The sequence below is a fragment of the Lithobates pipiens genome, unplaced genomic scaffold, assembly GCF_037356315.1.
Source record: "Lithobates pipiens isolate NorthernLeopardFrog02 unplaced genomic scaffold, aLitPip1_a1.2 Scaffold_28, whole genome shotgun sequence".
In the NCBI taxonomy this organism is placed as follows: domain Eukaryota; kingdom Metazoa; phylum Chordata; class Amphibia; order Anura; family Ranidae; genus Lithobates; species Lithobates pipiens.
In genome coordinates, this window is record NW_027507789.1 from 138,926,290 (window position 1) to 138,953,856 (window position 27,567).

Here is a 27,567-nt window from a genome sequence, read left to right on the forward strand (position 1 = left end):
AAGGATTCTTACTTTACAGCATTTCTTCACACCTGCCTAAAACTTTTGCACAGTAGTGTATATGTAAATCTAATCACTAAAATCTCATATAAGCCTTAGCTTAAAGCCAGTGTCAGTATTTTAATTATGATTTTTTTTTTTTTTGAGAAATACTTCTGAAGATTCCTATGGAGGCGCTTCTTGTTATAGGGTGACAATGCTCTGTACCTGTTTTCCAATTGTTCTCCTGTATTGTCACCCTATAATAGTAGAGGCTAAAAATGATAATGCTATCATTACGTAAACATGTTTTACTTTAGTAGCCATACTTAAACCTGCCCTGAGAAGTGTCATGCAGCCATTGCTGTGGCGATTCTAGATAGAAAGTAGCTGCAGCTAGTCTGCAGGAGATCAGGGAGGTGAGTATGTAACAAAGGATGAAAAAAAATTTAAAGACTTTTACTAGCATTAGTATATAATACACAGCACTTAAGCAAATGAAATGTCCTTCAATGAGGGATATACTTTGATCAAAATGACCAAATTGCTGCATGCTTGTAATGAAATAAAGTATTTTAGGAACAGTAAACTTTTTACTGACTGAAAGCTTTTCTACAGACTACTCCTCCAAGCTGGTATTGAGATTAACAGGGTGACAAAAATGGGCACCGCTTTGCATGAAGCATCTCTTTGTGGAAAGACGGAGATTGTGAAGCTGCTAATAGAGGTAAGGAAGTGAACAGGTAAATAGCAGAGATACCAGCTATTGGTTAGATTGCAAGTAGGAGTAAGCCAACTCTGTTCTTTTCTCCTAGAATGGCATAGATGTAAATGTTCGCAACACGTACAATCAGACCGCCCTGGATATTGTCAACCAGTTCACCACTACCCATGCCAGCACCGACATCAAGCAACTTCTAAGAGGTACTTTTATACACTGTGGGTAGGTGGCTGAAATCCACAGTCACACTCGTTAAATGCAGTGCTTTAAGTGTGTCATGGTTACACAGTGGTGTAGTGGGTAGCACTCTCACCTAGAAGCAATAGGGTCGCTGGCTCAAATACCAACCATGACAACATTATCCCTGTGCCTGCGTTTCCTCCGTGTACTCTGGTTTCCTCCCACATGCCAAAGACGTGCCGGTAGGTTAGTCAGATCCTGTCTATAAATTTGGTCCTAGTATCTGTGTATGTGTTTGTAAGCGAGTCGGGACCCTACGGTGGTAAGACCGTGCTATATCAAGCTGCAACTCAACTCAACTCGTACAGCTGCAGTAGAAAGCCCAGTTTCCCATCCTATAGGGATTCAGCACCCCATTCTGATAAGCACACGGCCACAACTGTGGCTCGAGAGAAATTGCTGCTGCTGTAAAATATGTGCAAAGTGGTTTGAAGCTAGTGCAACCCTAAAATACACTTGTACATTTAACACAGTTTAATTTAAAAAAATACATTTTATGTAATTTTTTACATTTATAGGTTCCTAATTTGATGCCATATTACTTTTTGTTTTTCCCCCAATTCATTTGAAATCTTTATCCTATAAAAAAAAAAAAATATAGTGTATTGGGTAGGTAGGGTTAAAACACCATACTACTATCCAGGGCTATCTCATTTAGAGAGGTTTTCCCTCATTTATTGTCATGGTAATCAAGTGTGGAATAAGTTGCACCAGGGACTCTGCACACTGTCATTGGGGAGCCACACGCACACAGCTGTCAAATTGGGAGCAGGCAGCTGCTTCAACCCTATTCATATGAATGGGACTGGCTGCATTGGGAGGCACGGAATACCTGAGCAGGCAAGCGTAGTTCTTGCATAGGCATACGTTTAAGTACATCCGTGTGAATGAGGCCTTAAACGTTTGCTACCCTAAAAAAGCAAAAAACAAAGGGATCATGTTCCCTTGAAGCATGTTATACAGCACAGTGCTTGTGCTGTGTAATTTGCCCCCCTGTATGACCTAAAATACCTGGCTGATCCTGCCTGGTTCTGAACTCCCCCTGTAAACTGACCATGGTTTATTATGGCTGCTGAGCCCTGACACTGTGGTCAGTTTACATGCCTCCATCATCCACTCTCTCCTCTGTCCTCTCCACCCTCCCTCCCTGCCTGTCCGCTCCGTTAACTCCTCAGCTCTCCCCTACTGCTGCTGTCATAACTATATTATGATCATGTCACCCCCTCTGTACCATAACATTATGTATCCCAGTATCTTTGCTATATAAAAAAAATACTGACTTCTATCTTATATCAGAGCATCTCCCAATGCTCGAGTGACCGCTCTGCTCTCTCTCCTCCCTGGCTGACGTCAGCGGGAGTTCTCGACCCCACCCGCTATATCTGTTAACCGGGGAGAAGAGAGAGCTGAAGAGTGTCATTAGCGCCAGGAGATGCTCTGATATAAGATAGAAGTCAGCATCTTTTTTATATTGATTAGAAACTAGGATACATAATGCTGCTAAACCGAGTTGGCATGATCATATTATAGTGGCTTAACAGCCAATTTAAACTTCTCATTAAGGATAGGTTCACACAATGCACAATGGACCTCCTGAATGCCTCTTTGTTTTTTTTTTCTTCTGCTGAGCCATTTATAACTGGACCATGACACAGCCACGGGCCACATGATTGGCTTTCGATTGTGGTGTAGCCCTATTGACTTGAATGCCACATTAAAAATAAACAAATGCAGCGCAATGTGATATATCATCAAACTCAGGTGAAAAAAAAAATAAAAATAAATTATATATATATATATATATATATATATATATATATATATATATATATATATATATATATATATATATATATATATATATATACCGTATATATATATATATATATATATAATTGCCAAACATATCGTTTTGCATTGTGGGTAAAAAGTTTGATTTTGGTTTCATCTGACCAGAGCACCTTCTTCCACATGTTTGGTGTGTCTCCCAGGTGGCTTGTGGCAAACTTTAGATGAGATTTTTTATGGATATCTTTGAGAAATGGCTTTCTTCTTGCCACTCTTCCATAAAGGCCAGATTTGTGCAGTGTACGACTGATTGCTGTCCTATGGACAGACTCTCCCACCTCAGCTGTAGTTCTCTGCAGTTCATCCAGAGTGATCATGGGCCTCTTGGCTGCATCTCTGATCAGTCTTCTCCTTGTCTGAGCTGAAAGTTTAGAGGGACGGCCAGGTCTTGGTAGATTTGCAGTGGTCTGATACTCCCATTTCAAAATGATCGCTTGCACAGTGCTCCTTGGGATGTTTAAAGCTTGGGAAATCTTTTTGTATCCAAATCCGGCTTTAAACTTCTCCACAACAGTATTACGGACCTGCCTGGTGTGTTCCTTGGTCTTCATGATGCTCTCTGCGCTTTCAACACAACCCTGAGACTATCACAGAGCAGGTGCATTTATACAGAGACTTGATTACACACAGGTGGATTCTATTTATCACCATCAGTCATTTAGGACAACATTGGATCATTCAGAGATCCTCGCTGAACTTCTGGAGTGAGTTTGCTGCACTGAAAGTAAAGGGGCCGAATAATTTTGCACGCACCACTTTTCAGTTTTTTATTTGCTAAAAAAGTTTAAATTATCCAATAGATTTCGTTCCACTTCACAGTTGTGTCCCACTTGTTGGTGATTCTTCACAAAAAATTTTAAATTTTATATCTTTATGTTTGAAGCTTAAAATGTGGCAAAAGGTTGAAAAGTTCAAGGGGGCCAAATACTTTCGCAAGTCACTGTGTGTGTGTGTGTGTGTGTGTATGTATATGTATGTGTGTGTGTGTGTGTGTGTGTGTATATGTGTGTGTATGTATATATATATATATATATATATATATATATATATATATATTTATTCAAAACTTATTTTCAGCAAGTCCACAGAGAAAAAGAAAACATAATATAAGCAAGCAAGTGCCCAGTAAAGGAAATATAAAAATATTGAAGTAAACCTCAAAAATTCTTAAATTCAGAATTCAGCTGTTCACAGTGGGGAAAAAATATATATAAATATATATGCTAGAAAATTACTTAGAACCCCCAAACATACTATATTATATACATACACACACATTTTTGTTTTTTAGCAGAGGCCCTAGTAAATAAAATTGCAATCATTGCAATTTATGTCACATGAATGAAAAAAACAATATTTGCCACATTTTTTTTTTAGAAGTAGAATGTGAAAGATGATGTTACGCTGAGTAACTCTAAATCTGACTTCCTCTGTAACTCTAAACAGATAATCTATAAAAAAGTTTAAAGCTCCACCTATGGAGATTTTTTAGGTTACGTAGTTTGTCGATAATTCCACAAGTGCATGTGTGTAGATTTAAAGCATGACATGTTGGGTATCTGTTTACTCAGTGTAACATCTTTCTCATTTTACAAAAATTGGGGTGTATATACATTTGTGTTTTGTTTTTTTTTCCTAAAAAAATTTGCATATGCAAAACAGCTGCACAATAAAAAAAAAATTACAAAGATCGCCATTTTATTCCATAGGGTCTCTGCTATGTGGAATATGCCTATAAGCAGCTAGAGAGTTCAGGGAAGGCCTAATTTTAGAGCCATTGTCATTGCTGTAATAGTTTCTCTAACAGCTGGTCGTGCAACACTGTACCCAAATAATTATTTTATAACCAGTCTTTAAATGGTTGTGACTTTCTTTCTAGGAACCACCAGGTTTTTTTAATCAACGAAGACAATTAGTCCAAGGATTTTAAAATACTTTTCCTTCATTTCTGGTATATAATATAAATTAAAATGCCAGGACAGTTTTTTAAAAACCTCCAAATGATCCGTTTATGCAAAGTAGGCATCTCAATTTATGCAGTTTTTTTTTTTTAAATTGGGAAACCTGCTGATATTGAGGTGATTAAAAGAAAAGATATGATAATGGTTCACTATGTACAGCACAACATTAATGTGCAATTCATAAAAAGAGGGAGGGGGAGGTGAAGGGGTTATTGTACAAAATAACAGATTCCTCCACTATATTCTGACAGTGTCTGTCTAGTGCCCCTTTATGAATGCAAAGTCCGGAGGGGGTTTCCTCCATATACCTAATTTGTGTGGATGGAGGACCCCCACCCCTGCCGGGACATTGAATCCATAGAGGGGAGCTAGACATGGACAGAATACACCGATCAGCGGGTGCAGCCATTTGGCTCCTGATTGATAGTCTCACACTGATCTAAATTCAGCCGGACTGTGCTGAATCAGCCGAATTTCATGTGTGGTCAGCTTAAGGTCCTATAGAGTTCAGAGTCAACTTTGGTAGCAGAGAAAGCTGTGCAGAAAGAGTGGGACATCACTTATAGGATAGCTTGTGCGACTTAAAATACGAAGATGAAATATAATTAATATTAAAGTGTTACTAAACCGACAACAGTGAAATCAGTCTGTATATGCAGTAAAGCATGCTTGTGGTATTCACTGCGGAACCTAAGAGGTTAATTCTGTGCATTATGCAAAAAAACTGTTTGATCCTGTCTTCGCCGATCCTCCCCATCTTTCGCTGTCCCCAATCCATCTCCTCATAGTCCAGAGACTTGGGGGCACTCTGCACATGCTCAGTTTGGTATGTATTGCTAGAGAGTTTTTTTTTTTTTCTTGGGAGGGTGCATGTGATCATCACAGGGCCAATCAACACTTTCCAGACAGAGGGTCAGGGCTCCTGCAGCCTCATAGGACAGTCAGAGTAGAATGAAAACTCCTCCCACCAGCTTTAACCAGACACTGATAGATGTGACAAGACTGCTCTAGCTGCTGATGAGAAAGGGTATTTAGCAGTTTATATCTACTAAAATAATTGATAATTGCATTTCCGTGTTCTGTGTACAGTGGGAGAACAAATATAGTGAATGCAGGGTCCTTGGGTTCAGAAACTCTTAAACTCTTAAAGCAGAGTTTCACTCAAAAGTCGAACTTCGGCTTAACCGTCGCTGGACCAATTAGAAAAGGATTCGTGCATGCGCAGTAGGGAACCGGCTGTGAAGCTGAAAGGCTTTACTGCCAGGTCCCCTTACCAGAAATGGCAGTAGCTGCAGCCGATCCGATGATTGGCTGGGGTGCCGACATCGTGGGCTCCCTGGACAGGTCCATATATTAAGAGTCTGCAGCTGCAGTAATCGTAGCTGCTGGCTTTTTATTTTTCGTGGTGTTAGGGTTGGACCTCCTCTGAAAATACTATACATATGCTAATACAATAAATCACATTGACACAAATATTTTCAACCTGTACTTACAGAGGCATGCGGGATTCTCAAAGTTCGAGCTCTAAAGGACTTCTGGAATGCCCATGATCCAACTGCTCTAAATGTTCGGGCTGGAGACCTGATAACGGTAATCACAACTCTTTCTGTACCTTTTTCATCTCATCCTTATCTTCCCACCAAGTCACACGTTCCTATTAACCTGCTGTTTTTTAAAATGTCCTCTCTGCAGGTGCTGGAGCAACATCCAGATGGCCGATGGAAAGGTCATATCCATGACGCCCAGAAAGGGACCGATAGGGTGGGCTTCTTCCCACCAGCAATCGTAGAGGTCATCAGTAAAAGGCTCGGTGAGGACTTTGCTGGAATGAATTTGGCTGTTAAACAGATAAGCAGTGATTATGTATTGCTTAGAGAGGAACCTGGCAAAGGAACATTTCCCATTTACAATGAAATTTCAGAAAAACTGTAACCCTTTCCAATCAGAATCTATTTGTACTTTCATGTTTTTACCAGCCAAACGTATAAAGATATTGTACAAATATTGGGTTAAGCGTGACATGAAGTCTCCCCAAGATTTGGTATGGTGTGTAAGAGGCTGTTGGCTTTGCCTCTTTTTAAAGCAGAACAAAATTCTCCTAACTTTACAGACATCTTCGCCTCTTTGATCTGCAGTTGCGATGGTGCTGCACATGTGATCAGTTTGGTCATTTCATGGCTTGACTGTTCGGCTGAGAGCACAAACAACTGTGACAGTTATCGTTCACGGCTTGCCTTGAATATAACTGTTTTGGGAAACCGTTAAATTGTTGAATTTAGTTCCGCTTTAAAACACTATGTGGCTTCCTTTATTAGTCTGGAGTTCTTCAATTTACTCCACCCTTTGCTTTAGGTATTAACGTAACCTTTGTTCTTTAGGATCCACCCTATCCCGTAACACCACTATACCTTCTCATCAGCGCTTGTCAAAGCCACCACTCCATTTACCCAGCCAATACGTTACAGTAACCGGAGTTGGCATAAGTCCTGAGCTAACTGGAGGTGAGTAAGGGTGCATGGAGGGACTTTCTCACTGAGCTGCGATCTTAACCACTTGACCTCCAGAAGATTTACCCCCCCTTCATGACCAGGCCACGTTTTGCGACACAGCACTGCTTTGCAATTGTGCAGTCACGTGGCGCTGTACCCAAATAAAATGTATGCCAGGTTTTTCCCACAAATCAAGCTTTCTTGGTGATATTTGATCACCTCGTGGTTTTTAGTTTTTGCGCTATATACAAAAAAAGGCCGTAAATTTTGAAAAAAAAAAAGCCATTTTTTACTTCCTGCTATAAAACAAAAAAAAAAATGTAAACAATCAAATTTCTTCATAAATTAGGAAAAAATGTATTCTGCTACATGGTTTTGGTAAAAAAAAATCCCAATAAGGGTTTATGTGAAGTGTCTACAAACTATGGGAAATGTTTATGGAATTTTTATTTATATTTTTATGATTATAATGGTGGGGATCAGCGACTTATATGGGGACTGTGATATTGCGGCCACAATCGGCCACCAACTGACACTTTTGACACTTTGCGGGAAACAATGGCGCTAATACAGTGATCAGTTTTAAAATATGCACTGTCACTGGAATAATGACACTGGCTGGGAACGGGTTAAACATCTAGGGCGATCAAAGGGTTAACTGTGTGCTTCACCAGTGTTTTTGTGTGTACTGTGTTAGGTGCTTTTACTAAGGGAAGAGGTGAATTTTGTTCCATTCTTTCCCCCCTGTCAGAACTGACATCTGCCTTGTTTACATGTTCTGTGTGTATTACCGACAATTGGCGGTTGTCGGTGGATATCCACTGCCCGACACCTGTAGATCAGCTTCTGCGCACCTTCTACAGTCGGAAGGGCAGAGTCATGTGTATATATACAGTGTATATATATATATATGGGATTCAGCGCAGGAGAGCCGTCCTGTGGCAGTAAAACTGCTATGGTGTGGTCCTAAAGTGGTTAAAGTGTATGAAAAGTATGTTCGTATTTTATAAGTATTTATTATTTGCTTTCTTTTGCTCTGATAAATACCTTTTTTATTTTTATTTTTTTTCAAATGGTTGATAAGTGACAAAAAAACAAAACTTTTTGATCCTGCCAGAAATCCTGAGATCTTGTAACTTCCTGTGTTCTGTGCTAGGGGTCTCCAAACTATTACCTGTGGGCCAAATCCCGCCCGCTACAAGATTACATGTGGCCCACAACTATGGTCATGCCCCCCATCCCCCCTCCCCCAGTGTCGGTTGGTTGCTGTGATCACTGGCATCCTAGAAACCAATGGCAGACCTTGCCCCAGTAGGACGATGGACCTTCTTATGTCCATATGTGCTCCGCTTCCCAGCTCCTGCTTTGCTGCTACACTGACTACATCCATGCTGTTGGTAAGAGCGGACCACTGATGGGTAATCTGATGTAATGGAGACTCTGATGTAAGGGGGGTACTAATGGGGACCTTGTTGTAAGGGGGTGTAAGGGGGCTTCTGATAGGAACTCTCATGTGAAGGTGGGCTGTAATGGGGACCCTGAAGTAAAGTGGGACTCTAATGAGGACCTTAATGTAAAGGGGGTTGTGATGGGGACCCTGATATAAGGGGGGGACTCTGATTTAGGAGGGGCTAGTAAGGTAGACTTTGTAAGGTGGACCCTAATAGTAAGGAGGCTCCTTTGGGGACCCTGATGTAAGGGGGGGGGGGCTGTGATGAGGGATCCTGAAGTAAAACCCATCCATTCATTTATTATTCTATAACCGTTTTTTTTGGCTTGTATGTGTGTGTGTATATATATATATAAATATATATATATATATATATATAAATATATATATATAAATGTGTGTGTATATGTGGCCCTCATACGGAAACGTTTGGAGACCCCTACGCTATGCCTCTGCTACACTACAATCTCAAGCATCGTTCTCAGTCCTGCCCAGTACATGAATGGACTACAGAACCCCTCTTTCTCCTAAATTATAAAGATGAGGAGAGGTGATCTGTATTCCCAAGCAGGAATGAACAGTCTCAGATGACAACACTGCAAATACACAATATGCTGCGGTATGAAGTTTTTGTTCTTGGCTTTAGATAATGGCATATTCTAAACGGATATGCGATTTAATTTTTCTCTGCATTAACCCTAGCTGGTGATCGGCACAGTGTGGGCAGCGAAGGGAGTCTGGGCAGTGTACGCAGTGCTGGGAGTGGCCAGAGCTGTGAGGGGAGTGGCTTGAGCTCAGCTCTGCTCATAGAGAATGCTCAGGTAGGTATATGAAAAGCAATTATCCTATAATTGGGGATTGTATTGCTGTCTGCCTCTGGGTCACTGGTCCCTTTTTGCTTCTCTTGTTTCAGAATCTTCATGTTGGCTATGAGGATCACCAGAACAGAATACCTGCTGGTGAGGGTCATGGTTATATCTTACATTTCTAATTCTGCGTGGCTGTGTGTAATTTATTGTCCATGTAAAGTGGGGACCTTTCCTATTATTTTACCAATAATAAGTCGTTCTTTTCAGGCCCTGTGCCAAGTCAAATGGGACATACAGGTCACACAATGGAGAAAGACCCAAATGTATATCTACAAGGAAAGGTAATTCTTTATAGTACAATGCAGCATCAGTGGTTTTTAGCTCTTTATCATGCTTTTCCTGTACTTACATGATTATTTTGTTGCAGGTATTTATTATATTTCAGAGATCACATAAACCCCCCCTGTAAAAACTGGTGTGCAGTTCTTGGTTGGGTTTATCAATGTCTGACACAGATCAGTCCCTGCTGTGCAGCGCCTCTCCTCGTGACTTACTGCTAAACTACAATGTTGCAGTATGATCCCTGGGGGGAGGATACACCTACCTGCTCAGACCAATTTTCAGCTTTCAGAGCTGTCGCACTTTGAATGATAATTGCGCGGTCATGCCACGCTGTACCCAAACTAATTTTCTATCATCTTGTTCCCACAAATAGAGCTTTCTTTTGGTGGCATTTGATCGCCTCTGGGATTTTTATTTTCTGCTAAACAAATAAAGGACCGAAAATTTTGAAAAAATGTTTTTTTTTTGTCTCAGTTACAAAACTTTGTAAATAAGTAAGTTTTCTCCTTCACTGATGGTGCTGCACTGATGGGCACCAATGAGGTGGCATTGATGGGCACTGATAGGTGGCATTTTAGTGTAAAGTATTGTACTGATGCATGCCAATTAGTGATGCCCATTGTGGGCACTGATTGGCATCCATTGTGGGCACTGACTGGCATTTCTGATGGTCTAGGGTGGCATAACTGGTGCTGGGCATCCCTTGTGGTTTGGTGGTGTCCCTGGTGTCCAGTGTGGGCATCCGAGGGGAGGCTGCGCTGATAATCGATCAGCACAGACCCTCCCTGTCAGGGGTGCAGCTGATCAGCTCTCCTCTTCTCGCATCTGACAGACGCAAGTGAGGAAAAGCCGATCACCAGCTCTTCCTATTTACACTGTGATCAGCCGTGATTGGACACGGCTGATCCTAGTAAAGAGTCTGTCGGAGACTCTTTACCAAGATCATAGTTGCGGTGTGTCAGACTGACACACCGCACCAACAATTGCCCCGGGGGCGCGCATCGGCTTAATATCCTGAGGACATCATATGACGCCCAGTCAGGATATTGAGACCACTTTGCCGCCGTCATTCTGCTATATGGCGGGCGGCAAGTGATTAAACTTTGTGAATATTATGTCTACAGTATGGGGCAGTCAAATTACAACCCCAATTCCAAAACAGTTGGGATGCTGTGTAAAATCTACATAAAATCAGAATGCAATGATTTGCACATCTCATAAACGCATATTTTATTCACAATAGAAAACATATCAAATGTTTAAACTGAAAGAATGTAGAATTTTAAGAAAAAAATAAAGTAATTTAAAATGGCAGCAACATGTCTCAAAAAAGTGTGGACAGGGCCATGTTTAGCATGGTGTAGCAGCCCCTCATCTTTTAACAACACTCTATAAACATTTTGAACTGAGGGGACCTGGTGTTCCCATTCTTGCCTGATATAAGATTCTAACTGCTCAACAGTCCTAGAAAAAAAATGTCTGGATGGAAGCATATGCTGCTCTAAAACCTGAAGATATCTTTTAGCATTGTCGGTTCATTTCCAGATGTGCAAGCTGCCTGTTCCATACACACCTAAGACCCCCCCCCCCCCCCAAGACTCCACCAGAGATGCAGGCTTTTGAACTGGGTGCTGATAACGAGGCAGAGGGTCCCTTTCCTCTATGGTTGCCAAAGGGGGTTAACCACTAGATGGCAGTGTTGGGATTAAGTGTGTCCTGGGGAGTGTTTCTAACTGTGGAAACCACTCTGCTCCCAATTTTTTTTTTTTTTGCAGGTAAATATATATATATATTTTTTTTGAAGCCTGTAAAGCATTCCACCAGTGATTGGCAGATCTGTCAGTGTGTCTGTACGTCCTGTACAGGCTAGCAGATACACTGACAGGATGAATCAATGAACTACCACGGCGCTCCACTCCGACAGCTGCAAGGGATGTCGGGGCTTGTAGTTCATACATACACAGAACTGTGTGAATAAATAACATGCCCATGTGGGCGGAGTCCCACGCTGATTTCAAAAAGTGACAGCTAGAACAGGGAACTTCTCTCCGTACTGCTGTAATTGGGTGGGGGGTCGGCAGAGGCTGCAGCTTTTGGAACATTTTCCACCTTAAAAACAGGTGGAACATGTAACATGTCCCAAAGGTGAATTTATCCTTTAAAGCTAACCAGTAAAAGCATTGCCATTTGCAGTGGTTCCCCCTCCCTATTGCAAAGGATAATGGCTCATTTTTCCTAGGGGATGATGACTAAAGCAATATACTGTATGTATCTTATATCTCCTCTCCATGTGACTGGTCCACCAGTTACTGCTCTCTAGCTTTATCCCATACAATACAGGACCAGCAGTGAAGAAGTGCGCCATCTGCCGAGGGAGTGTGGCATAAGCGAAGTACTGTATATCGCCTTATTCATCATCCCCTGGCCAAAAGCGCAGCAGTTAACTTTTGCAGTGGGAAGGGAGACACACTGCAGAGGATAAATCTCTTTTTTTTCCCCCGGAGTTTAGCTTTAACCACTTAAAGACCGCCCATCGCATATATACTGGCTCTATTGCATAAAATCACTGTACGTCATTTTGTGCAATAGACAGCGTTGCACAACCGCACAATTGTCAATTAAAATAACACAGTTCCATATCGCAAAAAAAATTGCCTGGTCATTAAAGGGGGGGGGGTAAAACCTTCTGGGGCTGAAATGGTTAGAGATCAACAAATACTCTAAAGTCGGCTATCTGTTTCCAGCAGCTTAGAAACAGCTATATGTTCACAAACAGGGCCATCAGACTGCCAGGATTCGGCTGCCATAGAAAGTAAAGTGAGGGAAAAATAAAATAAAAAATAATATATATATATATATATATATATATATATATATATATATATATTATATATATATTTATTTATTTTCTCTATATATCCTTGGTGCATGACAACTTTTTACGCAGTTGGTTCTTTTCACTTGGTTGGCAATGAATTACCACTTTGTAATAACATTGTTATCAGTTTCATTCTGTTCCCATTTTCTTGGTGTATTAAATTATTTCACAAAGATTTTACATTTCCCTTAATATATTGTCACTTTTCATCACTGCTTCCCCTGTGCACTGTGACACTGTACCTACCTTCAATCTTTCAGGATGCAGAACTTATTTATTGCTGGCTTCGTAGCTTCCAGCTAGACATGTATGTGGGGAACTTCTTATCTGCAGGCTATGACCTTTCAACAATCAGCCGCATGACTCCAGAGGTAAGAGCAGCTTCTGCTTCAAATCCGTTTTCATATTCTGTTCATCCTTGTAAATGCTAAACTGTCCCCTCTCCTCTTCAGGATCTGACTGCCATTGGGGTGACAAAGCCAGGACACAGGAAGAAAATATCTACGGAGATTGGCAAGCTGAATGTAGCAGATGGGCTGCCTCATAAAATGCCGGTAAGGGTTTGGTTTAGCCTTCCTATGAAAGTGCTTTGACTAGGAATACCATGCGTTAACCACAAAAATCATATCAATAACCTAATGCTCTAAAGCAGGGGTCTCCAAACAAGGGGGCAGTTTACTGTCCTTCAGACTTTTGGAGGGCCAAACTATGGTCATTGGGAGTAGAAACTGTCCTGGCATCAGTGGTAAGCAATTCCTCCTCCTCCTAGTACATGTAAACGTGTACAAGGAGAAGGAGTAGCACCCCATCGTTGTCAGTGGGAGGAATAGTGCACCATTGTTCCTGTCAGTGGGAGGAATTGTGCCCCATTGTTGGTGTCAGTGGGAGGCATTGTGCCCCATTGTTGGCATCAGTGGGAGGAATAGTACCCCATTGTTGGTGTCAGTGAGAGGAATAGCGCCCAGTTCTTGGTGTCAGTGGGAGGAATAGCGCCCTGTTGTTGGTGTCAGTGGGAGGAATAGTGTCCCAAGGGCCGGACAAAGGCCAACAAAGGGCCGCAGCTTGGAGATTGCTGCTGTAAAATAACCAAAAAGCTGGTCAGGAGGATTATATTTTGTAAAATAAGATGTGGCTTTTACTTTTTACTAAACAATTGTAGAAGCATTTTAATCTTTTTATTAGTCCCTATGTAGTAGCAGTTCATGAGTTTAATTGACAGTGAACTTGGCTTAAAGAGGAACTCCGGAAAAGGCAGGTATTGTCTAAATGCAAGTCCCACATGCCTTCTTTTTTTAAATTTTTGTGTGCTTTGTGTATTTCTTATGGGAGTTTCCTGTAATAAAGGTCAGTCACCGCTGCTCTTGTTCCTAGTGCAGAGTGACTGGTCTTGTCTCTGCCCCTTCTGTAATTTACTGACGGCAGCCTGTAATGGGTAGGTCTGCAGCCCCTCCCCCCTCCCAGCTTTGCGCACAGGCCATGTACAGTACAGTGATGTCACTGTTTCTTATAAGGTAGCATGTGGATTTGCAAAGGCAATTTATATCCTCTGCAGCTACTGAGGAATATATTTGAAATAATTTTTTTTCGTGCCCAGAATTCGGTGTTAAGACTGTTTTGTTACCTGATGAACCCTTTCTCTTTCCACAATTAGGTTGACGTGTGGGATTGGCTAACTCAGCTACGACTTCCTGAGTACCATAAACAGCTTACAGAGAATGGATATGAATCGCTTAGCAGTGTGACAGAAATGACATGGGAGGGTCTGCAGGAGATTGGAATATTAAGGCTAGGTAAGGCAATGTCAGTTATTCACGTAAAGTGATTGTAAAGCCTTGCGTTTTTATTTTATTAAAATAACATACATATTATACTTACGTGTTCTGTGTAAAGAGCAGCAACTCTGATCCTGCTCTTCTCGGGTCCCCCACTGGCGCTCTGGCTAGCTGCTTCTAATGGGAGAACTCGTTCCTGAGCCCCATTCTATGTGTCCATAAGGCACACAGAGTGGGGCTGAGTCCCACCCCTTGCTTCCTCATCACTGGCTCTGAGTGACAGCAGTGGGAGCTAATAGCATCTGAGCCAATGAGAAGTGAGAGGGGCACATCGCTGGATTAAGATTGGGCTCAAGTAAGTATTTAGGGGGACTGCATAGAATGCAGCAAGGTAAAAAACCTTCTGCCTTTGCAAACACTTTAAAGTGCTGCCCAACTTCCTTTTAATTCATTTATTTTATTCATTAGGGCACCAGAAGAAGTTGTTACTAGGAGTGAAACGCATGCTGGACCTTCAGAAGGGATACACAGTAGGGGGAACCATGAGACGAAGAATGCAAAGCTCCCTCCCTGCGGTACCTTTTGTGGAAGCCTCTGAAAATGGAGAACCACCTACCACACCTAAGCTGCAGACATTTCAGAACATAGAACTGAGCAAGGAACTGCAGAGTGCACTAGTGCATGGCGGTGACTTTCTGTGTGCTACTAGGCGTTCTTATAGTCAGGAGAGTATCAGCTCCCGTTCACAGGGCTCTGGTCACTCCCAAGACTCAACGGGTTCAAACCCACCTCTGCTCCCACCATTTCAAGCCACAGACTCTACTTTGCCAGAGAGGAACTTGCCTGAGGGCATGGATCAATCCAGTTGGCCCAATAGAGTCCCCAATGGGTGTTCAGTTAGACCAGAGCCACCTCCACCACCTCCAAAGCCTTCAATGAAAAAGCGGTCACTGAGTGTTTGCCGCTATGCACTGTCAGATGGAGAGCCAGATGAGGAAGACAAGGATGCTACATCAGGCAGCGGGGCATTGAGCTCTTATGCTACATTAACACGTCGACCTGGCCGCAGCTCCCTGACCAATGGACAGTCTGACAAAAAAGTCCAGCGGAGTCAGTCTTTTGCTGTACGAGCACGCAGAAAAGGACCACCTCCTCCACCTCCCAAGAGACTTAGCTCTATGTCTAGTGTTGATGGCCCGCCTTCTAGTGGGCCCAACTTGGTTAAAAACCTGGTGGCCAATATAGAGGTAGGACCCGAGTCCAAGACAGCAGATGTTTGCCAGTCCAATGTTTTTCAGAGCCCTGGTGGACGAAGGAGAACTGTGAGCGAGTCTGCAGCTGGTGTTGGGGAGAGGTTATCTCTGCCACTCACAGTGAGAAAAGAGGAAAGCAAAGAGGAAACTGTTCCATCACAACACAGCTCAAGTGAAAGCATTCCTTTTGCAGAGGAAGGAAACCTTACTATTAAACAGAGGCCCAAACCTCCAGGATCCAAACCAGAGTCTGTAATCAATGCAGATCTGTTCTCTCCAGCAGTACCATCTCCCCCTTTGAATTCAGAGACCACATCTGAGGCTCCGCAATTTCCAGGAACAAGAATAGAGCCATGCATAAACGCCGAGGTCCCACCTCTTTCTCAGACAGCATTTCGGCCACATATTGGAGTTAAGCCCCAGATTTGTCCTAAACCAAACCCTGACCTTAAAGTGCCACCAGCTGTTACTATGCCAAAAGTCAATGCAGAGCCTGAATTCAACCTCACAGAGTCTGACACTGTAAAGAGGAGGCCTAAAATCAAAGAGAAGGATACAAGTGTTGAAGAGAAGCCAAAGTCACCTGTTACCCCTGTACAAACTGACACAATCCTATTAAATGGTCCGCAAGAAACTGCCGTGACTAAAACAGGAAAGTCTGAGAGAGGACTGAGCTTTGAAAAATGTGGCAAAATTGAGATGGCTGGAGACTATACAGATAGACAAGGTACAGTACCCCAAAATTAAGAATACTATTAACATTAAATTGAGAAAAGGGAAACCTTATGTAAAATTGAGGGACTGGCTGTTAACCTGTGGGTCATTGACCACAAGAACAAGCCTGGTCCCTGATTAAATTGAGTGTGACACCCCTGACCTATATTTTAAAGCTCTTAGCAGTCCCTTGATTGACTATAACTTAGACAAGCAAGGAAGTATTTATTCTCTGTAATATGGCTCGGAATAGAGCAGTGGTAATGCGATTTGCCTTGTGATGGCCACGTCAGGAGAGCGGAGATGTACAAAGGTCTATAAAGCTTCCTCCCCTTGCTGAATAACTATTTCATAAGGCATATGTATAATTCTGCCATGGACAACCCTTCCATGTGGGAGTGGCCAGTGGCAGAATAACCAAAATTCTACTTCCATTATTGCGAGTGGAAGTCACTTTATTAATGCATGAAAGAGTGGCAACATTCAGTTGAAGCGTTAATCGAGATCTCTGGTCTCCAATCAGAGATATCTGGGAAGTGTGAGCCGGGGGACTATTGCGGGGCACAAATGTATATTACAACAACATAAAGAAAACCAGTATTTCCATAAAAATACAATTTATTAAAAATCAAAACATTACAGTTTCAGGTATATGTCACAATTTCAAGGGGAATGTGAGGTATTTCGACTAGTTTTGGTTCTCAGCTTCTTCAGGAAATTACCTACATCTAAAAATACATGAATTCATTTATTTATGAGTATACAAAGTCATCATATAGTAACAATATATTTAAACATTCAATCAGGGAGACAATATTAAAATGCATAATGAGAGCGGAATCTTACCTATCTGCCCTTGCCCCTGAATAGGCCGATAACCAGGACGAGGGGAAGAAAAGTCTTACCCGGCGACTGGGAGGGGGATAAACCCCGACAGCCAATCTATATCTAGGCGAAAATAGTTGTTCAGTTGTGTTGCGGGGTAGCGAAAAAGGGGGGTAAAGAAACCATGGGTATTATACCCGATTTTCACCATTTCACTTACATTGGGCATTGGTCCCCTCTTTTCTTTTTCCCCCCCTTCCTTTTTATCTAAACCTCCCCCCTTTCTTTACCCCCCTTTTTCGCTACCCCGTAACACAACTGAACAACTATTTTCGCCTAGATATAGATTGGCTGTCGGGGTTTATCCCCCTCCCAGTCGCCGGGTAAGACTTTTCTTCCCCTCGTCCTGGTTATCGGCCTATTCAGGGGCAAGGGCAGATAGGTAAGATTCCGCTCTCATTATGCATTTTAATATTTTCTCCCTGATTGAATGTTTAAATATATTGTTACTATATGATGACTTTGTATACTCATAAATAAATGAATTCATGTATTTTTAGATGTAGGTAATTTCCTGAAGAAGCTGAGAAGCGAAACTAGTGGAAATACCTCACCTTCCCCTTGAAATTGACATATACCTGAAACTGTAATGTTTTGATTTTTAATAAATTGTATTTTTATGGAAATACTGGTTTTCTTTATATTGTTGTAATATACATTTGTGCCCCGCAAAAGTTCCCCGGCTCACACTTCCCCGATATCTCTGATTGGAGACCAGAGATCTCAATTAACTGGAATGAGGGTGCACACTGATACTGTATTAATGTTGATTTAATTATGTGAGGCCATTGAATAATATTGGTAACATTCAGTTATTAGTAAGGAATCTGTGATAGTGGAACTCCTTAGGATAATGCAAATAGAATTTCAGCAATTCTGACACTGGTGAGATTCCTTAAGCGTCAGAGTTGTTTTTGTGATGCAAGCATTATACAGAAGTTCAGCCATAAAACATTTGAAATGCACATTTAGACCCCTTTCACACCGAAGGCGCTTTTCAGCTCTAAAAATGGTGCCTGTAAAGTTCCTCTCAAGCCTCCCCAGTGTGAAAGCCTGAGTGCTTTCACAGGGGCGGTGCGCTGGCAGGTCGGAAAAAATAAAGTCCTGCAAGCTGCATCTTTGGGGCGGTGCTGGAGTGTTATATACAACTCACCTGCACTGCCCCTGCCATTAAAATCGATGGGCAGCTTTTTCGGACGCTATTGACATCCGCGCTGTAGCCGTCATTCGGCCAAAGCGTGGATCTGAACAAGTTAAACTATTTATTATAATACAGGATTTATATAGCGCCAACAGTTTGCGCAGCGCTTTACGACATGAGGGTAGACAGTACAATTACAATAAATACAATAGAGGAGGAATTGGAGGGTCTCACTCGTTAGAGCTTATGATCTAAAATGGAGGACTTTCAGTCAGTAATGGTGTGCTATCTATTACATCACCTAGTATTGAGTGACCCGCTTGCTTCTTTGCCTCAAATCCCATATTTGGCAGGAATGGCAAAGAATACGCTCTAATGTGTATATCTGCAATATATTCTTGCTCTTTTAACCGCTTGCCGACCGCCTAATGCCGATATACGTCGGCAGACAGGCTCGTACAGGCAGAATCACGTACCTGTACGCCGCCCTTTAAAAGGCGGCCGGCAGGGATACCCACGATCGCCTCACGGGGAGGAAGAACCGTTCTGCCTAATGACAGTGTCACTGATCTCTGCTCCATGTGATTGGAGCAGAGATCAGTGACGTGTCATACACAGCCACACCCCCCCACAGTTAGAAACAAGACCCTAGGACACACGTAACCCCTACACTGCTATCTAGTGGTTAACCCCTTCACTGCCAGTGTCATTTACACAGGAATCTGTGCATTTTTATAGCACTGATTGCTGTATAAATGACAATGGTCCCAAAAATGTGTCAAAAATGTCCGATGTGTCTGCCATAATGACGCAGTCACGATAAAAATTGCTGATAGCTGCCATTTAAAAAAAAAATATATATATATATTCATAAAAATGCCATAAAACTATCCCCTATTTTGTAAACGTTATAACTTTTGCGCACACCAATCAACGCTTATTGCGATTTATTTTTTTTACCAAAATATGTAGAAGAATATGTATCAGCCTAAACTGAGGAAAAAGGTTATTTTTTATCTATTTTTGGGGGATATTTATTATAGCAAAAAGTAAAAAATAATGCTTTTTTTTCAAAATTGTTGTACATCTTTTTTTGTTTATAGTGCAAAAAATAAAAACTGCAGGGGTGATCAAATACCACCAAAAGAAAACTCTATTTGTGGGGAAAAAAGGACGTCAATTTTGTTTGGGTACAAATTCGCATGACCGCACAATTGTCAGTTAAAACGACGCAGTGCCGAATCGCAAAAAGTGCTCTGGTCAGGAAGGGGGTAAATTCTTCCGGGGCTGAAGTGGTTAAAGGAGAAGTAAAGCCTAAGCTTATTTGGCTGTACTTCTTCTGTGGATCACAGGAGTGCAGAACAAACCGTTTTCAACAGACAGCAGGCTCCAGCTCTCTGCTCAGAGAGCCCTGAGAACTGTGTGATTTGCGGTGTTCGATCGCTCGGTTCTCGGTGTTAGAGGCACGGGGGGACAGATGCAGCATTGGACCGATGCTGCATCCACCTGTATGATTAACAAATAAAAAGAAAACCCATACTTCTCGTTTAAGGCTAGCTATTATGTGTTGGGCATGCCAAATGATTTATTATCTGAATGAATGATTTAGGAAGTTTTAACCCTGCAGAGTTTATTTTCAGCATGTATTCCGATGTGTTCATTTCTCAGAGACATTTCTGAATCAAGGCAGCCCTTCCTCTAACTAATTCTACCCTTTTTTTTTTTTTTTTTTACTCTACAGACTCTCATGCTCATTTGGTGATATCAGGACCAGAACTGGTATTACAGAAGCCTTCATGGGGGACAAGTAGTGTAGCTACAACCACAAACTCAATATTGTGGACAAGTGACCCACCTTCATTCATTAGGGAACGTAACGATGTGCCCCTTCAAAGCAGAGAGAACTCGCAGCTAAGACATTTCCTTTCTACAGACCTACAGAAACCTGAAGAGAGGCAAGGGCCCAGGGAGATCAATATCAGGTAATTACCAATAGTGGCTTGAGACTTTTCTCTTGCTTGGGGATTAGCATCTGGCTCCGTAGACACGTAGCTCTGTATCGTGTGATGAATGGAAGTTACATTGATTCTTCTCACTCAGAAGTACCATGGTATTGCTCCAGGCTACTAAACAGAATATCGTCAGAGAAAAATGAAGGTGATTATATGTGTGAGAATGCAGGCATTCTTGTGAACCTGGTTATATGGCTGCCTACAGGAGAAATGGACAATAGCCAGTTTAGAAAAAAAATGGAGGCCAACACCTAGGCAATAAAATCCATCCCATACCATTCAAGGAGAAGAGAATGGATGTTGTTTCCTTCCTTTAATGTTTGAATGATTCATTTTACTATCAACTGCTGCTGGTAGATTCAGAATGGATATTACAGGATTTGCAAGTCTCTCCAGTCAGCCAATAAGCACAGGTTCAGTGAGCATACTGGTATTCTTTCAGGCCTGTATAAGTCAGGCCAGTAGAGCTCAGGATTTTATGCAGAGTGTAACAGGGTCAGAGCTGTGGCAGTACATAGCCTGTCCCTACTGCTCTTAATTCTGTTGTGAGGCGCTGCAGCAGGTGTAAATTGTGCCCAGGTGTACCACCTCCTTTATATTGTACCTGGGGCATTGTGTGAGTGCAGAACCCTGGCAGCGTTTATGCCCCTGGACTTAATAGCTTGTACCCGTATACTTCAGAGGAACACAGCAGCATTACATCACCTCCCTGTCACTCTCCGCAAGGGCATTTGGTCATATAGCAGCTCCCAAGTTCTTTAAAGCAAGGGTATCTGGCCATGCCTGCTTTATTAGTCCGTGAGGGTCCTTGGGGGGGTCATTGCAACTTTTTATCTTGCACGGTATTTGCGCAATAATTTTTCAAATGCCTTTTTTATGGTAATAAAATCGGTTTCATGAATTAAAAAAATATAAAAACGCCAAACTTCGGTACTTAAAAATCTCCATAGGTGACGCTTTGAAAATTTTTACCGGTTACCAGTTTAGAGTTACAGAGGATGTCTAGTGCTAGAATTGTTGCACGCGGTGATAAACATCCTTTGTAGTAGGAATCTATTAGATATATCCTCTTTATGGAGAGATGCGGGGTCAATAAGACCCCACATCTCTCCTCCAGGCTGGAAAGCATGAGATTGTGAAAAAAATTCACCGACCTGCGTGCTGACAGCCACAATTGCGGCTTTGTTGACGTCCGGGATCCTGTGCGTGACGTCATAACTTCGCACCCGGGCCTCAAACAGTCATAGAGATGACTGGTGACCATCTAGTCACCGGAAATCTCTATCGTCGTCATCTGGCACCGGCCGAATCTTTCTCCAGGCCCCCAATGGCACGGGAGAGCCCAGAGAAGCAGCGGATGGCAGCGGGGGGCGTCCCCTCCTATTACCTATAAGAACGATCAAGCGGCGGAACTGCCCCTATGATCTTTCTTATCGTGCACAGAATCGCCTGCTGGAAAGAATATCTGAATGATGCCTGTAGCTACAGACATCATTCGGATATCCACATTCAAATCAAGGATGTTTTTTTTTTTTTTTTTTTTTTTAACTATGGCCCGGGTTTGAAGTGGTTAAAGTCCATCTGATTAACTGCAAAGTTGAGCCTGGATGTAGCGGGGAACTGTTTATGCATGTCCTACAGGCGGCTGTTGGCACCATCATAGTCAGAGGATGAGGGTGGGAGAGAAGATTTAAACTCAAGTTGCCTTAAGATGGAGGTTTTCACATACCAACTGGCATGTTTCCCAGGCTGCAGGGACCACAATCATCTATCTCCCATTACCTATGGAGACTGATATGGATCTTTTTTTTCTTTTTTAACCTATGTAGGATTTTCCCCAGTTGATCCAGTGTCAGATGCATATTTATTTTTCCTTCAGTGGCGGAGGAAGCCCCATAGATCTTCTCCATTACTTGCTCTTTGATGATTTTATCTTCACGTATTGGAGACATCAGATAAAACACTTAGGCCGCGTACACACGCGCGGACTGTTCGCCCAACTTTGTCCGCTGAACAGTGTTTGGGCGGACAGTCTGCTCGTGTGTGGGCTTTCAGCGGACAGTTTCAGCGGACAGTTTGACGAACAAGGTTTTTCGGAAATTCCGTAAAACTGTCCGCTGAAACCTTGTTTCAGCGAACAGTCCGCCCGTGTGTAGGCTTGTTCGTCAAACTAAGTTCCGCGCATGCTCAGAAAGGATTTACACGCCGAAAGTTATAATGCAGTGTATAGGACGTCGTATTTTTCGTCCCGTCGTACGTGCCGTTCACGTCATCGCGCATGGTTTCAGCAAACTGTTCGTTCGTCGTGTGTGGCCATGTCCGTCCATGCTAATTTTGAGCGGACTGTTTGCCGAAACTGTTGGACGGACAAAGTTGGGCGAACAGTCCGCGCGTGTGTACGCGGCCTTACACATTTTTGGTGCTTTACCCCTTTGTAGAGGAATTTATAACAAAGGTAGGCCATCCCAATTCCCAATTCTGGCAAGGCTGTCTAGATCATGCCTTAGCAAGGTCACTACTTTTACATCCCTTTTTATATTCCTTAGATCCCACTTGGAAAAAGAGGAAATAGATTTCCTGATTCATTTACACACTGGCAGGTTGTGCTCCTTAACCGACTGGATTATATCTCTAAGCGGGGACTTAAATGCTGTCATCTATGGTGAGCTTGTGTATTACACCATCAGATAATCATTCTACAACACAACTTCTTATGTGACACAACTATGGATGCTAGCCAAGTTATTTCTTACATAACCCTTTCCTGTTTCCAGATGCATAGGGCACACTTCAGGGCTAAAATGCTGGTCAGCAGAGGAGGCCTTTTGGCACCTGCCCGTTGTAGGTGATTGCCTTTTGTGGATCTTCAGTGGACAAACTTATTAAAAGTGCTACAGTAGCCATATTTCCTAGGTGTGCAAAAACAAGGAGCAACAGCCCAAGATGATACATTATTTTCTTTCCTTAAAGTCTTGTTCCAGTACCTACCCACACAAGACCTCATCAACCCCCTCCAAGGGTGCCATAAAAACTATTGTAGGCAAAGAGATTTAAAGTGGTTGTAAACCCTTACAACCAACTTTGACCTACAGCCTACAGGTAAGCCTAGATTAAGGCTTACCTGTAGGTCCAAGAAATATCTCCTAAACCTACACGGTTTAGGAGATATTTGCCAAAAGACAGGCACCACTGTCTATGGCGCATGCGCAGGCCCACTGAGCGCACCACTGTCAACGGCGATATGACGCGAGTGGCGGCTCCCGTGCGCATTCGCGGGAGTGACGTCATCACGGCTTCGCCGAATGACAGCGGCGGAGCAGTGAGACCCACCAAGAAGATGGACGCTCCGGACTACAGGGGACAGCGGTGACTTCGCTGGCTCCTGTGTCAGGTAAGTGAACTATAATGGACTACTATGCGATGCATAGTAGTCCATTATGCTTTACCTTTAAACCCACAGACAAGTCCACATGAAGGCTCTTGCCCTCAAGGTTGTGTTTGGGGAGGGGGGTGCTCGTTGGCCATAGGGGAGGTTTGAGAAGTATGTGTGTCTGATGTGTGGTACGAGGAGTGATATCCAGAGGTTACAAAATAGTTTTTCTCCCCCTTCCTCCTCAAATCTTATGCCCTTGCCACATTGGACATTCAGGACCTGTTGTCTCAGGATGTTCTTATCCATGTTCCTCCATTGGAAAGCTTTCAAAGAATCCACATAAAGGAGGCATTTCACCTATCCTGAACTTGAAAGTTTTCAGTTCCTCCATCCTCAGAAATTCAGGATGGAGTCCATTTGGTTAGTTATTGCCTCTCTCCGTGAGCACAACCTCTTGGTAACAAAAGGATGCATATTTGCACCCCATCTTATACCCATACTCTTCTGGGTCTTCCTGACCTAGGAAAAGTTGTTACATGTGGGTTCAAGGATTGATAGTGTCCATCTTCACAACTTCACATTTGCCCAATTGAATTCCAGATACCTGCAGCTGAACATCCTGCCTATGTGGGACAAGAATTCCTGTCACTTGATGGAGTGATTTAAACCCCTGGACCAAGACATTGCTGTCATGGCGGCTCTTTTTGCCAGCATTGGCAGTAGCCAGGTCCTTTCTCCTTCTTTGATACCTGCCTTTGGGGGTGGCGTGGGGTCCTGGGTCAGTTCAGGATTGTTAGTCACAGGAGTCAACACACCTAGCCAATATTTTGGCTCTATGAAAAATATGGCCAGCTCTCCTCACTGGATAGATCTTCCAACCGGTCATCTGCTCCATATTCAGTATTTTTTCGCAAATTAAATATATTTCCAGGGCGAAAAATTGTCAGGAGGGTTTTTGAAGCAGACAATTGGATTCAGGGGAGTAGTCTTGACACCAAGACTGCTTTTGTTGTAGTCTTTGAAATGCAGGACAAATGTCTGTATTGGGTGGCTTTGGCTGTGAATCTTCTGGCATTCTCGTTGAACAAGTTTGCTTCCACGACTTGGGACCAGTAATGACCTGACGGCACCATGGAATCTGTATACTTTGATTGTAACAGCTGCAGCAGAAGCAGTTATAAAGGGCTCAAAGCAGAGGGCATTCCTGTACTTCTCATCGCCCTGAAATGGCCCCAAAGGAATTTCAACCGTCCAGCTAAGTTAGCTGACCTTCATGACATTTGCTGGATCTTTTGTCTTAACCGATCTGCACCCTGCTTGTTCTCTGACGTGAACAACATGGTTGTTGGGGCCCAGACGTTTAGCCACAGTTGCATTTTAGGTTTGGTAATACAAACCATGCTAAAGATTTGTAATTACACTTCCCAAAAAGTCTAATCATCGAATGTGGAAAGCATATTTTCATGCTAGTTTGAGCTCCTTTCTTGTAATTGTGTGTGTGTGGGGGGGTGCGTTGAACAACACATGGACTTCAAATGTCAGGTCTCTGCTCTGTCCTTTTTCTTCCAGAGATTTTTTTGCAATTGTTTGACTTCCTACTTTTATACAGGTAGTTACTTATGTTATTGACCATTAGGTCTCCAACCGGGAAACTTGACTGAGGTCTCTCTTTAAGCTAATTAGTGAAATTGCTTTGACCTTTAATTCTAGAAAGTAGCTTTTATTGTGGCTATCACATCAACCAGAAGTTTTCGGAACTGGCAGCCTTCTCCTGTAAGAAGCCCCATTTGTGTTATCCTGCTTCTGTTCAGTGTCCGTTTACTCTAGAAAATTTGCCTTCTGTCTACTGATTCTTTGTCATCCCAGAAGGGCATAAAAGAGGTTCTCAGATTTTCCTCTTGCAGGCTTATGAGTTATAAGACAAGTTTCCTCCTTTTCCAGTAAAAGTTCACTTGACCAGGACAGCAAGTGCTTTATGTGTCTTTCACCATCAGGCTTCTGTCTCTCAAGTCTGTAACCTGGTCTCTTGTTCATATGTATTCTAAGTTCTATTAGCTGAATATCTGTGCTTCTTCAGATGCCAGTTTGCAGGCAAAGTGCTTCACACGTAATACCTTATAGTTTTTGCCATTCGCTGACCTGTGGACTTGTATTGAGAGAAAAGCAGTGCCCATGCAAACAAATGTCATTGTACATAAACCCTTCTGCAACTTCTATGCAGATGGTAAAGCCGAGATCTAGGCAATTTGTTTTGAACTAAAATTGGCCTCAGTGTTTAAAATAAAAAAGCAAGCTAGCCTTCAACATTTGCCCGGAGCTGCCCCCACAGCATGTTTTAGTCCCAAAATGTCCTCAGCATTTCAGGTTGAATGATGCCTAGTGTCATTCATCCCTGGAAACGAAGGTCAGACATGTAAGGGTGTCATAGTCCTGCTGTCATGGGGGAGTCACTAGAGCAGCACCCTTCATTATCCGTGTATCCCACAGAGAGCAGTGCTGACCTTGTCTCCCTTCTCCGTATCACCAAAGCCCCACTCTGGGCCTGAGAGGAGGTAAAGAGGAAGAAAACCCAGGTAAATATAAAAACAAAGCATATTGTATAGAAAGGGCACAATCATATAATGACTGAATATACCGATTTTTTTTTTTTGGGGGTAGCCGGGGTCTGATTGGCTGCCTTTGTCTTGTAAGACACATTGAAATAAGCTGCTAATTGCAGCCACAACTGTCTGACATATCGTTACTTTTGTTAACAAATGGCTTCTACATATTCCATAAAATTTGTATTGTACCTTTAAAAAAAAAAAGCAGCACGAAAGATCAATTAGATGATGTGATGGGCCTACAGCAAATTTATGCTCTGGATTTATAAAAATTGATGATTAGAAAATATATATTAACTGGACAAAATGCTTTTATAAATAAGTGTGGGAAAAGTGAGACCTTCTCACAATGCCTGTTTTCTTCCAGCAGTGAGGCGGCAGCACCGTTGGCCAAGAACATCTTGGATGATATCAGTACAATGTTCGATGACCTTGCCGAGCAGCTGGAAGCCATGTTGGACTGAGGAGTTCTGTTCACTTTTTTTTGGCACTTTAGCTGGGACTGAATGATAGCACAGCTTCACTTGGATTAAAGCAGACAAAAATCCTCAAACTGTTGTTTCACCCATTGTTCAAAAAAACACTATTGAAGTTTAAGGATATTTGGAAAACTTTGCAACAGCACCTGGGATGAGGTATTGACCTGGACTAATCAAACTTCATTCAGTTTGAATGCCATATATTTTGCTGTCTCCTATTGCCAGGCTTCTGCATATACTGCCACACCCAATCTTGTTTGTGTATAATCCTTGTTCCTAAAATGAAACTGTAAATGTTTGATTTTCTTTTTTAAGAAATGTTTATTTTAAAGTAATTTTATATATATGTATACATCTATAAATATATATATATTTACTAACCAGAAAGTATTTGAAGTAGTATTTCTTTTCATTCTAAGATGAAACCCCCCCCCCCCCAAAAAAAACAGGTTTATTAGTTATCTGCTCTGCGCAATGGAATTGCAGAGAGCAGCTCCAAACCTCCCCTTTTTTTCGTGTCCCCCACTGGCTCTCCTGCGAGTGTCCCCAGAGCAAGCTCCCTGCTATGAGGGCAGTTGTACAGGCTCGATCCTGAGCCACACTGCCTGTGTCTATAGG

General features: G+C 42.4%; 1 protein-coding gene across 4 annotated transcripts in view; it reads left to right on the top strand.

The window, feature by feature from the left end:
* CASKIN2 (CASK interacting protein 2) overlaps positions 1 to 27,336 on the top strand; it is a 110,395-nt gene extending 83,059 nt beyond the window's left edge. For 3 of the 4 annotated variants that reach the window (XM_077459606.1, XM_077459607.1, XM_077459609.1), the window contains 14 exons: positions 598 to 706; positions 795 to 903; positions 6,245 to 6,339; positions 6,442 to 6,559; positions 7,128 to 7,250; positions 9,391 to 9,509; positions 9,602 to 9,647; positions 9,765 to 9,838; positions 12,978 to 13,088; positions 13,170 to 13,271; positions 14,369 to 14,507; positions 14,958 to 16,469; positions 20,224 to 20,464; positions 26,838 to 27,336. In XM_077459606.1, the coding sequence (XP_077315732.1) occupies positions 598 to 706; positions 795 to 903; positions 6,245 to 6,339; positions 6,442 to 6,559; positions 7,128 to 7,250; positions 9,391 to 9,509; positions 9,602 to 9,647; positions 9,765 to 9,838; positions 12,978 to 13,088; positions 13,170 to 13,271; positions 14,369 to 14,507; positions 14,958 to 16,469; positions 20,224 to 20,464; positions 26,838 to 26,934 (2,995 nt within the window). In that variant the 3' untranslated portion in view covers positions 26,935 to 27,336. The remainder of the gene's footprint in view (positions 1 to 597; positions 707 to 794; positions 904 to 6,244; positions 6,340 to 6,441; positions 6,560 to 7,127; positions 7,251 to 9,390; positions 9,510 to 9,601; positions 9,648 to 9,764; positions 9,839 to 12,977; positions 13,089 to 13,169; positions 13,272 to 14,368; positions 14,508 to 14,957; positions 16,470 to 20,223; positions 20,465 to 26,837) is intronic. The other variant, XM_077459608.1, reaches the window with a different exon arrangement.
* The last annotated feature ends 231 nt before the right edge of the window (positions 27,337 to 27,567 follow it).